Source organism: Balaenoptera acutorostrata, chromosome 15, assembly GCF_949987535.1.
Source record: "Balaenoptera acutorostrata chromosome 15, mBalAcu1.1, whole genome shotgun sequence".
NCBI lineage: Eukaryota > Metazoa > Chordata > Mammalia > Artiodactyla > Balaenopteridae > Balaenoptera > Balaenoptera acutorostrata.
Genome location: NC_080078.1, coordinates 14,345,791 through 14,360,786, shown reverse-complemented (window position 1 = coordinate 14,360,786; position 14,996 = coordinate 14,345,791). Strand labels below are relative to the sequence as shown.

Genomic DNA, 14,996 nt, shown 5'->3' with positions numbered 1-14,996 from the left:
TTTATCTAGGTATGTAGGCTAGAGAAATTCCCCTAAATTTATGCAAAGAGACACACGAAGATGTTCTTTGCGGAATACCTTTCTTTCAATTGGATAGTGGGTAAATGAATTGCAATATGCTTTTACCATGGAAAACTATGACACAGTTAAAAGTAAATTACGTATATGGATTTGGGTAAGTCCCTAAACTCTAATATAGATTGAAATGTGCAAATTGCAAAAGCATATGTACAGTGTGATATTATTTATGTAAATTGAAAGATATATACAGCGATACTATAATATATTCTATATAGTTACACCCAAACGTAGGAAAATTTAAAATCATGGACCGGAAGGATACATTCCACCTCCAGAATAGTGTTGTCACAGCTGAGTGAAGGAGGTGGAGGAATAGCATAGATGGGCAGGGCTTCGATGCAAGATATTTCTTTGAAAAAAAATCTAAAGCAAATGAGGAAAAATATTAGCCCATGTTCAATCTGGGTGGTGGGTCCATGGGTGAATTATATTATTTGCTGAATTTGCCGTTTGTTTGAAATACTCTTTGTTGCCAGTAATGTAGATTTTCATTCCACTACTGTTTTTGGATTTCTCCTTTGCTTTGCAAAGACCAGCACCTTTTCCAAATCAGCTTGCCTCTCAGCAAGCTGTCTTTGCTTTCTGACTTGATATCTCCTCACTGTATGCTGAGATTTCCTTATGAATTTGCATTCTTATTTCATTCTTACTTCATAGACACCCTGGTTTCTTACTTATTTTTAAGGATGTAACCAGAAGCTTTGTAAAACTGTCTTCTTTCTTGTATCATATTATTGTTGACAATCTGTTTTTGGCTCTACTTCTTCTTGAAAGTGCTTCTTCCTCTGATGATGCAGAATTTTTATTTAGACCCTCATGTTGGTGTTTTCTGCTTACTCATTCCTGTCAAATTTGAGCTGTATCCAAACCCTCCTTGCCAATTGGCCTGCCCCTACAGGATCTTTACAAGAGAACACAATTGTTTTATAAGTGCTTAGCCCAACACTCAGCTGGTATCCATCTAGTGCCTCTTTGCTGGAGTAAGTAGGGATCTTCTTGTCCCTATAACTTAACTCTTGGACTCTGAGGAGGAGACATACATTTCTGGGGTTTCTGAGGTCTTCTGCAGTTCTTCCTTAATCAAAAGCAATACACGAAAAACCATAAACCCCACAGGTCATTGTTCATACTGACACTCATGCCCATAACGAATTTCACATCTTCACGTGCAGGGCCCATGCCTCAGACCCTTCTATTCCTAGCCGTGTTGCAGACTGGGAGGGATGATCCCTGGGTAGCTAGAGGAAGGGGATTGTTGATTCACAGTGGTGCTAAGGGCAGTGGGGATTTGACCCTGGCTGCTTTGAAAAAGCAATTCCAACAGAGTCCGAAGGGTGATTGTCTGATGTCATGGTTGGTCATCCTAGAGTCCCAGAAATAGAAGGGAATTTGGGTAGATAAAAATCTCCTCTTATTCCTTTACTATCTGACTCTATTATTTAGTCTGCATTCAAAGTGTGGGTATGCCACTGATTATTTTCCATTTTAATCCTAACTGTGCCGACTTAATGGAAGCTTCTTCCACACCCTGGCATTGGTGCTGTTGAGAATATGATTATTTTTGTGTGCCTTCATGGATATTTTTAGGGGAATTTGGCAAAGGCTCTATCACGGTTGGGTAGGCTCTTTAACGTCTAGAATGCAGGGCCAACATTGCCCCATGTAGTCTGCTAAATGGAGGACAGAAACCCCAGCAGTGGATTCCAGGCGCTCAGAAGATGGCCCAAACTTCAGCTGACATCTTGTACCTCCTTTCTTGTTTTGTTTTTTTAATTTAAAACAAAGGATATTATGGGGTTTTATTTCCATATATATTTCAAATGTTTATGACATTTAAATGCTTCAAATATTACTTTTTAATACTAGACTTTTCAATGTGGTATAATAATTCTATTTGAATAACACATTGTATATAGAGTATTATTTTGGATTAAAAATTTTTTTAATTTCTTTAGCTATGGTTGATTTATAATATTGTGTTAGTTTCAGGTGTACAGCTTCAGATTCTTTTCCATTTTAGGTTATTGCAAGACACTGAATATAGTTCCACGTGCTACATAGTGAATCCTAGTTATTTATCTATTTTATATATAGTAGTGTGTACCTATTAATCCTATACTCCTAATTTATCCCTCCCCATCCCCTTTCCCCTTTGATAACCATAAGTTCGTTTTCTATGTCTGCTGTACCTCCTTTCCAAAATCCATCTAAGACTTTTAAAAATCTTAAATTAAGTTCTTTGAAAACATTTCGAAGGCAAGTTCAAATACATTTCTCTACATGTCTTTCTTCCTCTCTGTCTGTATCTGTAGCCCATTACCAGAAATTGATGCAACTTAAAGTACTCTAGAGAGAAGTGCTTCTCAAACTAAACTATTTGTGGGGAAGGACTAGTGTTTTTGTTTTGTTTCATTTTTTGTTTAAAGCTCCAGTCCTTGGCAGAGTGATTTCTGTAAAATGCAGAAAGAACGAATTGGTGGAAAAATAAAATAAAAAAAGCAAAGATATACAAAAATCAAGTCAACTGGTCACATGCTTAGGTGTTGGGACAATGCTCCAAATTGCTATAAAAATTTCAATGCTTTCTTTCAATTCCTGTCCTTATCTATCTCGTTGCAAAGAAGCAGTAGAGAGTATTCAGCTGGCAGTGGTCCACACACTACACTCTGAGTCGTGTTGCTTAAGAGGCCCTGCAGAATTATGTTCTGGGGTACTCTTTACCCAGAATAATAACATCAGCCTACAGGAATGTGCCTGGGTCTTCGGCACTGCTGAGAAAAAAAATGGAAGAGTTAGTCTGGGCTCTCCAGAGAAACATAACCAATAGGATATATATAGAGGAAGAAATTTATCATAAGGAATTGGCTCAGATGGTTTTGGAGGCTGAGAATTCCTACAGTCTGGCGAGCTGGAAACCCAGGAGAGCTATTGGTGTAAGCTCCAGCCGGAGTCCAAGTCCAAAGGCAGGAGAAGACCAATGTCCCAGCTCACATAGACAGAAAGAACACATTTTCCCTTACTTTTCCTTTTTGTTTTATTCAGGCCTCTAACAGATTGGATAAGGCCCAGCCACCTTGGGAAGGGCAATCTTCTTTACTCAGACTACCGACTTAAATGTTAATCTCACCCCAAAACACTCTCACAGACACACCCAGAGTAATGTTTAACCAAATATCTGGGCACCCTGTGACCCAGTCAAGTTGACACAAAATTAACTGTCTCTGAAGAGCATCATCTCTTGACATCTCTCAAGTCAAAGTGTGGGGGGCTCTTTGTTTGTTTGTTTGTTTGTTTTAACATCTTTATTGGAGTATAATTGCTTTACAATGGTGTGTTAGTTTCTGCATTATAACAAAGTGAATCAGCTATACATATACATATGTCCCCATATCTCCTCCCTCTTGTGTCTCCCTCCCTCCCACCCTCCCTATCCCATCCCTCTAGATGGTCACAAAGCACCGAGCTGATCTCCCTGTGCTATGCGGCTGCTTCCCACTAGCTATCTGGTTTATGTTTGGTAGTGTATATATGTCCATGCCACTCTCTCACTTTGTCCCAGCTTACCCTTCCCCCTCCCCGTATCCTCAAGTCCATTTTATTCCCGTCTTGCCCCTAGGTTCTTCATGATCTTTTTTTTTTTTTTTTTTTTTAGATTCCATATATATGTGTTAGCATACAGTATTTGTTTTTCTCTTTCTGACTTACTTCAGTCTGTATGACAGATTCCAGGTCCATCCACCTCACTACAAATAACTCAATTTCATTTCTTTTTATGGCTGAGTAATATTCCATTGTATATATGTGCCACATCTTCTTTATCCATTCATCTGTTGATGGACACTTAGGTTGCTTCCATGTCCTGGCTATTGTAAATAGAGCTGCAATGAACATTGTGGTACATGACTCTTTTTGAATTATGGTTTCCTCAAGGTATATGCCCAGTAGTGGGATTGCTGGGTCGTATGGTAGTTCTATTTTTAGTTTTTTAAGGAACCTCCATCCTGTTCTCCATAGTGGCTGTATCAATTTACATTCCCACCAACAGTGCAAGAGGGTTCCCTTTTCTCCACACCCTCTCCAGCATTCACTGTTTGTAGATTTTTTGATGATGGCCATTCTGACCAGTGTGAGGTGATATACCTCATTGTAGTTTTGATTTGCATTTCTCTAATGATTAGTGATGTTGAGCATCCTTTCATGTGTTTGTTGTCAATCTGTATATCTTCTTTGGAGAAATGTCTATTTAGGTCTTCTCCCCATTTTTGGATTGGGTTGTTTGTTTTTTTGATTTTGAGCTGCATGAGCTGCTTGTAAATTTTGGAGATTAATCCTTTGTCAGTTTCTTCATTTGCAAATATTTTCTCCCATTCTGAGGGTTGTCTTTTCTTCTTGTTTATGGTTTCCTTTGCTGTGCAAAAGCTTTTGAGTTTCATTAGGTCCCATTTGTTTATTTTTGTTTTTATTTCCATTTCTCTAGGAGGTGGGTCAAAAAGGATCTTGCTGTGATTTATGTCATAGAGTGTTCTGCCTATGTTTTCTTCTGAGAGATAATAGTGTCTGGCCTTACATTTAGGTCTTTAATCCATTTTGAGTTTATTTTTGTGTATGGTGTTAGGGAGTGTTCTAATTTCATTCTTTTACATGTAGCTGTCCAGCTTTCCCAGCACCACTTACTAAAGAGGCTGTCGTTTCTCCACTGTATATTCTTGCCTCCTTTATCAAAGATAAGGTGACCATATGTGCGTGGGTTTCCTCCTTTATCAAAGATAAGGTGACCATATGTGCGTGGGTTTATCTCTGGGCTTTTTGTCCTGTTCCATTGATCTATATTTCTGTTTTTGTGCCAGTACCATACTGTCTTGATTACTGTAGTTTTGTAGTATAGTCTGAAGTCAGGGAGCCTGATTCCTCCAGCTCCGTTTTTCTTTCTCAAGGTTGCTTTGGCTATTCGGGGTCTTTTGTGTTTCCATACAAATTGTGAAATTTTTTGTTCTATTCTGTGAAAAATTCCAGTGGTAGTTTGATAGGGATTGCATTGAATCTGTAGATTGCTTTGGGTGGTATAGTCATTTTCACAATGTTGATTCTTCCAGTCCAAGAACATGGTATATCTCACCATCTATTTGTATCATCTTTAATTTCTTTCATCGGTGTCTTATAATTTTCTGCATACAGGTCTTTTGTCTCTTTAGGTAGGTTTTTTTCCTAGATATTTTATTCTTTTTGTTGCCATGGTAAATGGGAGTGTTGTCTTTGGTTTATTACTTTGCCAAGAAATGTACCAGTTCTTCAATGCTGAAAACAGGAACCCACCCCTTTGTTTTTAACCTGCTGACATCTTGTCCTTGATGTGACCATGATGCCAGGTGATACCCAGGAAACAGACTCTTTTTCAGCTCTGGTGCTTTTCATTCAAATAGCCCCCTCCTCCTGATACAGTCAGCTGCTTGCTGACACCGCTCAGCGCTGGGGCCCCCAGTGCTCTGTTGCTGACATACTGGATCCCTTGGCACCATAGTGTGCAATGCCAGCCAGCTTCTCTCTGAACCTCACCCTCTGCCAGGTCCTTCCTGACCCTCCTTCAAAACACAGTGTGTTTTATCTTCCACCTAACATATCATGAATTTCTTTTGCTCTGCATCCTACTTAACATAATCCTTAGCAAAGAATTACTGATGATGTTTATTGAGAACATACCTGATGCTAAATCAAGTGCTTTCCATACCTTATCTTATTTCATAGTTACAAAAATACTATTCAGTATGTATCCAAACCCCAGTTTTACGTAGGAGGAGACCGAGGCTTACAGAGGTTAATTAAGTTACCTACATGGCTAATCAGAGCAGAGCTAGGATTTAAATCTAACACTGCTTTTGACCAGAAAGCACTGATTCTTAGCCAGGAAACCATACTGCCTTACAGAAAATACAGAAAAATTGTTCACATGGTTAACAGTCACTTAAATAATATTTCTCAATGAGTAAAATGGCTGTTGAAAAGAAATATATATATATATCCATTGCCCACCATGTAAGGATCCATCTCTTAAGTTTTAGCTCAGGACTGTGTTTTCCTTTGCTGATGAACTTGTACATTTCCCTTCCATAGCCAAAGAGAGGATCTTAAAGCTTGGGTTTCCCCAGGTGGCTTGGAGTGAAATTTAGTCCTTAATTGCAGCAGCTGTTTTTAGCTTACTTGGTATAATGCTCTTCCCTTTTTTGAACATGACTTTATTTATCTATATGGCTGGTTCAATTGCACGTGTCTTCTTTCCCACTAGACTTTGAGCATTTTGGGTGAATGAACTGAATAGGTACCTAATTTTGTAAGCTGCTTTTTCCAGAAGCAATTATGTTGGTCTTTCAAGTGGGACTCAGTTGTGACCAGTTTTTTCTGCAAAGTACTCAGCGTTTCTTCTGTGCCTGAACGTGGCTTGGACACGCGTGTTTGAGTATAACCTTGTTACCGCGGCTGTAAAAATGTGTGGGTGGCGGGTCCAAAGCTTCAGGCAACCAAGTAAAAGGTGATAATGGGAAGCTATTTACAAAATGCTGAGAAACTAGAGTGATGAGTGGTGAAATGGGGAGAAATGCTTTCCGGACCTGTATCGACCTGAGGGGGGCCTCCCTCCAGGTGGCAAAATTAGAGAAGATCAGTGTGGGTATTTCCCCATGTTTACGAAGGATTTAAACGATGGTTAAAAATAACAGCTGGTGAGACTACTGTGTCCCGGGGCCAGTGCTGAGAGGGAAGCTGAAACCACACAGGAAGCGTTAGCCAGTGTTGATGTCTCATCCCCTGGACCGTGGGAATCTGTCCAGGCTGAAATGACCACGGCCACACATGGCGCCCCAAATCAGGACTGGCCTTCGGAAAGGGAGAGCAGTCCTAGCTCGTGCATCTGATTCTCACCTTTAAACCTGTTTGGTCTGAAATTTAACTTTGAGAAAAGAGGAGATGGTAATTGAAGTCTTCTTCCGAAGAAAGGTTCTTGCCTATTTATGTATAAGGATAGATTTGGCCGGGAGGGGGAAAGTCCGACTTATATCAATAGTTAGCTGAAGATGTACCCCTTATAATTGGCAAAGGCATGCGTACCCTGGAACTCCCCCGTCACTTGCGATTGGCCCGTGGATGTACGTACGTTTTGTTAGCTGTGGAAAGAGTTAAGACGGGGTTGGAGGCTGGCGGCTGGCTCTTGCCTCTGCCATGTGTTTGGGGCCCAGAACATCTGTGAGAGTTGTCCCAGTTGTTACGGTGAGAGAAAAGTACCTTCGATAGAAATAGAGAAATCAGGAAGTGTGGCCTATTTTTCAGGAAGATTATTAGTTCGTTTTTCTACATCTTGAGTTTGAAATGAGAGTTTGACATCCAGGTGGAAATGTCTGGTGCTGAGCTGAGGCTGCTTGTTGAAAGAGCGCTTAGGCGGCTTGTGTTCTAGATCGGATTCTTTCACTAACTTGCATCCTGCTCTGGGTCAAGCCCTGTAACTTTTAGGAGTCTCTTGGGTTGATCTCTAAGTCAGCAGCTCTCAGCCCATACAGGGGCATGCTGGAGTGAGCTCTAGTTGGGAGGGAGAGAGAGAGGAAGGGCGTCCTCTCGGGCCTGTCACTTAGTGGTGTCACAGGGAAAAGAAGACAGGAGCCCCCGCCCCCCTCCAAACATCCTTCATCAGGGACAGTTGCTGTCATGAGTGTGGCTTGAGGGACGGCAAGGTTTGGGAGCCCGGAAGCCCTGAGCAGTCATCCCCAGAGACTGGACTTCTGTCGCTGTCCTGTAATTTACACCTTGTTACTCCTGTAATTTACACCTTGTTACTCAGCAGTGCCCGGAGGGGCCGCTAGGACCACTCCAGCTTAACGCACAGACACAAACTTTAGTGCCCAAAGGGACCCTATGGGGGACTCACATGGAGAATGATAGGTGTGTGGGGAGAGAGCACAGGGGCCGATTCTCTCCCACAGAACCCCTGTCAGGGAGGCCCTCAGCCTCTGCTTGGATGCCCCATTGGCAGGGAGATTACCCCTTCTGGTGCTGCCCAGTTTACCTTCCTGGAGCTCTGTTAAAAGGGTGTTCCCTACCCGCACCCTAGAATTGACTCCCCCTCCTGCCTGCCAATTCCCTAATTCCGCTCAGAGTCTTCTCAATCCTCTTAGCCCCCTTTGCAGATGGAGAAGCAGAACCGGACGTGCCCCGTGGCTCACTCACTACAACGGAGCTTGCTCTTTCCCCTATGGAGAGATCCAACTCTCTCTCTCTGTCTCTTTCTTCATATTCTTTTCCATTATGGTTTATTACAGGATATTGAATATAGTTCCCTGCGCTAAAAAATAAGACCTTGTTTTTTTTTTAACATCTTTATTGGAGTATAGTTGCTTTACAATGGTGTGTTAGTTTCTGCAAAGTGAATCAGCTATACATATACATATATCCCCCTATCTCCTCCCTCTTGTGTCTCCCTCCCACCCTCCCTGTCCCACCCCTCTAGGTGGTCACAAAGCACCGAGCTGCTCTCCCTGTGCTATGTGGCTGCTTCCCACTAGCTATCTATTTTACATTTGGTAGTCTATATATGTCCATGCCACTCTCTCACTTCATCCCAGCTTACCCTTCCCCCTCCTTGTGTCCTCAAGTCCATTCTCTATGTCTGCATCTTTATTCCTGTCCTGCCCCTAGAAGACCTTATTTTTTATCCATTCAGTATATAATAGTTTGCATCCCAAACTCCCAATCCAACCCTCCCCTGCCCCCCAACCCTTGGCAACCACAAGTCTGCTCTCTATGTCTGTGAGTCTGTTTCTGTTTTGTAGATAAGTTCATCTATGTTCTATTTTAGATTCCACATATAAGTGATAGCATATGATATTTGTCTTCCTCTTTCTGACTTACTTCGCTTAGTATGATAATCTCTTGGTCCATCCGTGTTGCTGCAGATGGCATGATTTCATTCTTTTTTATGGCTGAGTAGTATTCCATTGTATATATGTACCACATCTTCTTTATCCATTCATCTGTCGATGGACATTTAGGTTGTTTCCATGTCTTGGCTATTGTAAATAGTATTGCTATGAACATAGGGGGGCATGTGTCTTTTTGAATTAAGAGTTTTGTCTGGTTATATGCCCAGGAGTGGGATTGCTGGATCATATAGCAACTCTAGTTTTTTGAGGAACCTCCATGCTGTGAGAGACCCATCCTTCTAACTGTGTCTCTCTTCCCTCCCTTTCGCCTTAGTCTGGAGCCTCTGGCCCGCCTTGCACTGGTGGGAACTTCAAAGTCCCAGGGGCGGTGCTCTGATACAAGGAGCTTGGAGGGTTTGTTCATCTGGTCTAAGGGGATGCTTTCATTTCCCGTGAGCATGTTGGAAGCTGCTTTGTTTTGGGACACCTTGAGATGCTACCCACCTTTCCTGCAGGACAGGTGTGATTGGTGTCTCATAGGGCTGTGCTCACAAGTCACTCGTGCAGGCAGGTACAGGGCTCCTTCTCAGAGGTACAGACTGTTGTCTGTGTTTACTCAGAGTCTGGCATTTCCGACCTGCTTTGAGTGCAGTATAAGTGCAGCACCTGCTTTACCTGGGAAAAGTGAAACACCTGGATTTCCACACGGTCACGGCTAAGACATATGGTCACTGGGCAGCCTCACATTCTGGGGTGTGCAGTCCTTTCCTTTGAGGGTGGAGGAAGGGTTTATCAGGCCAGGGAAAGGAGCAGAGAGTATCCTTGTTTGCATGGAGAGAGAGTTGGATGATGTCGGGTTATCCCACAGTCTGCCAGGACCACATGGCTCAAGTTCATCATTAAATGGGGAGAATGAAGTAAGACGTACAATGAAGGAAGGGACAGAACTTGGGATCCTTCGGGAATTGCTCTGGCCGCGGGGACCCTGGAATTCTCTGACTTTCCCTCTACCAATGTTATTGTTATTTAAAAAATACTCCTGGCCATCTGAACACCAGGGTGGTCCTTCAAGGAACGGAAGGAGGAATGGATGATGATGTCTTTCTTTCCCCTGCCCCCTGTCTCTTGTGAGCAGGGAGAAGATGCCTTTTCACCATGTGACCGCCGGCCTGTTGTACAAGGGGAATTACCTCAACCGATCTCTCTCTGCTGGCAGCGACAGCGAACAGCTAGCTAACATCTCTGTGGAGGAGCTTGACGGTAAGGAGCCCGCCTTGCATGGGAGGTTAGCCCCCCAAGGGAGGCGTCTGGGGCTATTGCGCATCTGAGACGCTGGCTGTCAGTTGTCGCCAAGTCTAACCATGGTGCAGCAGGAAAGAGTTCAGAGATCACTTATGCCTCAATGACTTCTTTGTGTGGGATGGACCTGGTAGCCTGAAAAATCTACGGTGAATATTTTGGTTCCTTTGGATACCAAAAGGAACCCTTTGACTGGGGAGACAGGCTTCTACTCCTGACACGTATTTTCCAGTTGATGGAATCTTGATCGCCAATAGTGTTGCCCTGTTTCCATCTTGTCATTCACCATGGGGCCCAGCTGCGGGGAGGTCATAGACCTGTTAATGGCCATCTCTTGACTTGTGGCCATGGTGCTTTGAATCCTTCCCAGATCAGAATCATCTGGAAGCTGGGTCTAGGTGGGAATGGCCGGCAATTATTTTGATTGCCTCTGTACCTCTGTAACAGTGTAGCCTTGGCTTTGGGATGGGAACGAACCTGGGGACATGATGACGGAATTCATCCTGGGACAGTGACCCTTTGTATCCTGGGGAGATCAACTCCTTGATTAAAAAAAAAAAAATTAAAACAAGGAAGAAGGATTTTGTTTTTGTTTTTTAGAATAGAGAATTAGGTTGATTCAGCCAGCTGTTTGCCTAGGTACTGCATCTGCTGAGGCCATGCCAGATTGGTTTCCCTTCTTGTTTTGGAATGCTGTGTTCCTGGTGACACTGTTTTACAACAAGAAGTTTAAATTTACTGTCTAAAATAGGGAAGTTAAAATTACCCCAGATGGCCCATATCTTTGCTTTGAGTGTAATGGTCTGAACCAGTGTGATTTCTTTGTGCACATTGCTTACAAGGGGTATGGTAGGCAGGGAGATTCAGCTCTGGGCCAGGGAAGACGGACTTGCTTCATGAAGGGCACGAGACGGGGCAGGCGAAGGACAGGGCCGTCGGATAGCTTTCTTGCTGTCACCCGTGTTGTTTGCTTGCTTCTCGACAGGCATACCATGTTTTATTACGCTTCGCTTTATTGCACTTCGCAGATACTGCATTTTTTACGGATTGAAGGTTTGGGGCAACACTGCATTATCAGATGCTGGTTAGCATTTTTTAGCAATAAAATATTTTAAAATTAAGGTATGTACATTGTTTGTTTGGACCTAATGCTATCACACATTTAATAGACCACAGCGTAGTGCAAACATAACTTTTATATGCACTGGGAAACTAAAAGATTCGGTGATTCGCTTTATTGTGCTATTTGCTTTATTGCAGCGGTCTGGAACCGAGTGCGCGGTAGCTCTGAAGCCTCCCTGTAGAGGCTTGTTTATGTCCATGATGGAGCAGTGGAGCTCAGCGGCCGGTGGGCTGGGTCTGGAGGAGAGGCCAGAGGATATTAGAGGAAGGGGAGTGATGTGGGCAGAGCCAGACTCCCTAGGCCCAGCATCTGCTCACTGTGGTCTGGACAGACTGGGGGCCAGAGAGGAGAGTAGTATCCTCAGGTCTCCTGGCCTTCAGCTGGCCAGAGGATATTTGGACAAGGACACGGAAGCAGAAAATAGAGCCCTGACCGCCTCCAAAATGAGCCCATCCTGGTGGCCACAAACGAGGCCAAGGCTGAGCTGGGTGTGTCGGCAAAGTGAGGTGAGGCCCAGGCTTTCCTGTGTCCTGGGGAGGAGTCCTAGCTAGTGGAGAGCAGGGCAGTGGTGCATTGATTTGGGAGGGGGGCTGGTTGCGGGTCCCCCAGTTTTAGTCATCACTTAGCAGGGGGTACTGGGAGCCTCCTATGTGGAGCCCTGTGGAGCCGAGGCCATGAGACTTGGGCAGAAAGTCTGTGTGTTTCGGGCAACTCTTTGTTTTTCTTTTTAAATTGAAGTATCGTTGATTTACAATGTTGCGCTAGTTTCAGGTGTACAGCAGTGTTTCAGTTATACATATACATATGTATATATATTCCTTTTCAGATTCTTTTCCTTTATAAGTTATTACAAAATATTGAGTATAGTTCCTTGTGCTATACAGTAGGTCCCTGTTGTTTATCTATTTTATACATAGTAGTGTGTATAAGTTAACCCCAAACTCCTAATTTATCCCCACCCCCTTCCCCTTTGGTAACCATAAGTTTGTTTTCTGTCTGTGGGTCTATTTCTGTTTTATATATAAGTTCATTTGTATCATTTTTTTTTGATTCCACATATAAGCGATATCATATGATAGTTCTCTTTCTCTGTCTGACTTACTTCACTTAGTATGATAAGCCCCAGGTCCATACATGTTGCTGCAAATGGCATTATTTCATTCTTTTTTGCTGCTGAGTAATATTCCATTGTATAAATATACTACATCTTCTTTATCCATTCATCTGTCCATGCTCATTTACGTGGTTTCCATGTCTTGGCTGTTGTAAATAGTGCTGCAGTGAACAGGGGGGTGCATGTATGCTTTTGAATTATGGTTTTCTCCGGATATATGTTGGGCAACTCTTGCAGAGGCTGCAATGACTAACCCAGTGAAGTCTGGAAATCATCTATGGCTTTCACATACCCTGGCTTTCCATTTTTCTTCCTCCTCCTTCCCAACTTTGCCATGAATAATCAAGAGATGATTTTTCCAAGACTTCTCAGAGTGATGGCTTTTTTCTCTGTGAAAGCTGGGCCACTGTCAGGGCGCATGGCTTTTCAAGAGATCCACTGCCTGGGTTTCGGCCCTTCTCCACTCGGGCAGTGGCTGAACTCTGTTCTTGGGCAAGCAGTAGAGCTCACCATCCTGTTGTTTCTGTCAGGCACAGGCAGCTGAATGGGGCTGAAAGGCGCCTTCTCAGCAGGTGAGACTAGCAGGGGGTAATTCTCACAGCCCTGGCGGCCCAGGTGGGTGGCCTTGGCCCTGGAAGCCCTGGTTTTGGGGGGCAGGGGTCCCTGGTTGAGTGAAGCTGGACTTTATGGCCTGAGGTCGGCTGGGGAAGATGCTGTATTTGTCCTTCAGGAGGGTAATCGAGGCTCTCAGCCTGGAGAAGGGCCATTTATTTTCTAATGGAAGATTCCTTCTACTTACTTATTTATTTATTTTTGCCAAGGTGAACCCTGAGTTATGACTGCTTACACTCCGTTAAGAGCATCTTGGGGCTCCAGGCTGGGCTGTGAGGTGTGTTCTGAGTGTAGAACAGGCGAGCAGGGTCTGAAAACCAACTGGCTTGAATCAGTTCAGAGGACTGCAGCTTGGTTCTTGGGGAAGCCAGTTTCCGAGACTGTGCTTGTTTGCTGTTCTCTTGGAGCTGCCTTGTGTCAGCCAAGCCCTAATATCCTACTGTTCAGGGCCGCTCATTTATCCTTACAGGACCTGTGGTGCTGCACAGGGAGTTGATGTGTTGGACACTGGTGGATACTGAAGCATCCTTTGTGGTCCAGCCACCTTGGGTGCAGATGTTAGTTGGGTACCATCCCCGCCCCGTGTGGCTGCAGCCTCTTGCTTACGGATCACCAAGGGCAGGTTTCCTCAGCTGGTCAGTGTTTGTCACTGGGGATGGAATGCCCCTTTCCTTCAGTGTAAGGATCAAGGGCACCGAGTCCATGAGAGGTTACCCTCTGAGAACGGGGCCACTCAACATGCAGGCCAGCTCCAGTTGCCATTCGCTCTGGGAAGTTTCTATTTCTTCTCTTTAAACAAGGCTTATGAGGAAATAATGCGAAGCTGCATCAAATTGGCCAGCCTGGAATTGGAAATCACCCAACAAACAAACTCAGCAATGATGAATTGGTTGAGATCCTTCCTTCCTTCCTTTCTTCCTTCGTTCCCTCCTTCCTTCCTTCCTTCCTCTTCATTCATATTTTCATTCCTATTCATTCATTCATTACAGGAATGTTTACCCAAATGCTTTCTGGGTGGAGGAGGAATTCAAAGAAGTATAATCTTCATTGCCTGGCTCAAGGATTTTACAATCTACCCAGGAGTTTATGTACATACAAAATTTATTAGCAGTATCTTGTACTTTTAGAGTGTGTCATGTGGAATTTTATTAGATGCATGAATTATAATTTTTTAAAAACAGTTTTTTCATTGCTATTTATTGAATAATCTTGTGAGGCTGTCTTAATCTTAAACTGAGCTTGCTTCTTTCTGAAGTTTACTCATTTTCATTAATGTATGGTGTTCCATTGTATATAAATATACCTCAATTTCTGTATCCATTCTATTCAGGATGGATATTTGGGTTGTTTCCAGTTTGGGGCTATTAGGATGTAATCAACCTCCCCTTCTGTTGCAGCTGTGATGCTGGGGTCTGCTCTCCTCACGGCTCCCTGTGGCCACTGTGAAATGTCTGAGTGTGGGTATTTCACGTTATTTTTGCCAGTAACAGTGTCAGCCTCTCAGATTAATTTCTTGGGTCTTCCTTTTAGCCTAGGTTAGTTTGCTGTCACATCTTGGATGGTTGTTATTTCTGTTTTTTTCTTCAGGAATGCCTGCCATTCTAATGGTAGATCTTCATTCGATGTTTTCCACAAAATGCGTCTCTTCTCACATCATTTTTCTCTGTTTTGCACTTCTGCGTTCATTCTTGAGTCTGTCTACCACCTCGTTGATTTAGTTGTTTGCAGTCACTTAAAAAAATTTGTTTTTGGTTTCCTTTAAAATGTATTTTCATTATGGATGAAAGTTTCAGTTTCTCTGTAGTTTGATTTTATTTCAGTAGCTCCCCCTTAACTTTTTGGTCAAAGTATAATACAGAAGAGTATT

The 14,996-nt window shown here is 43.2% G+C and overlaps 1 protein-coding gene across 13 annotated transcripts in view; it reads left to right on the top strand.

Annotated features, from left to right (window-relative positions):
- Positions 1 to 14,996, top strand: part of CALN1 (calneuron 1) — a 491,684-nt gene that overhangs the window by 141,509 nt on the left and 335,179 nt on the right. For all 13 annotated transcript variants that reach the window (XM_007186515.3, XM_007186520.3, XM_057529217.1 and 10 more), the window contains one exon: positions 10,117 to 10,241. In XM_007186515.3, coding sequence (XP_007186577.1) covers positions 10,117 to 10,241 — 125 coding nt within the window. The remainder of the gene's footprint in view (positions 1 to 10,116; positions 10,242 to 14,996) is intronic.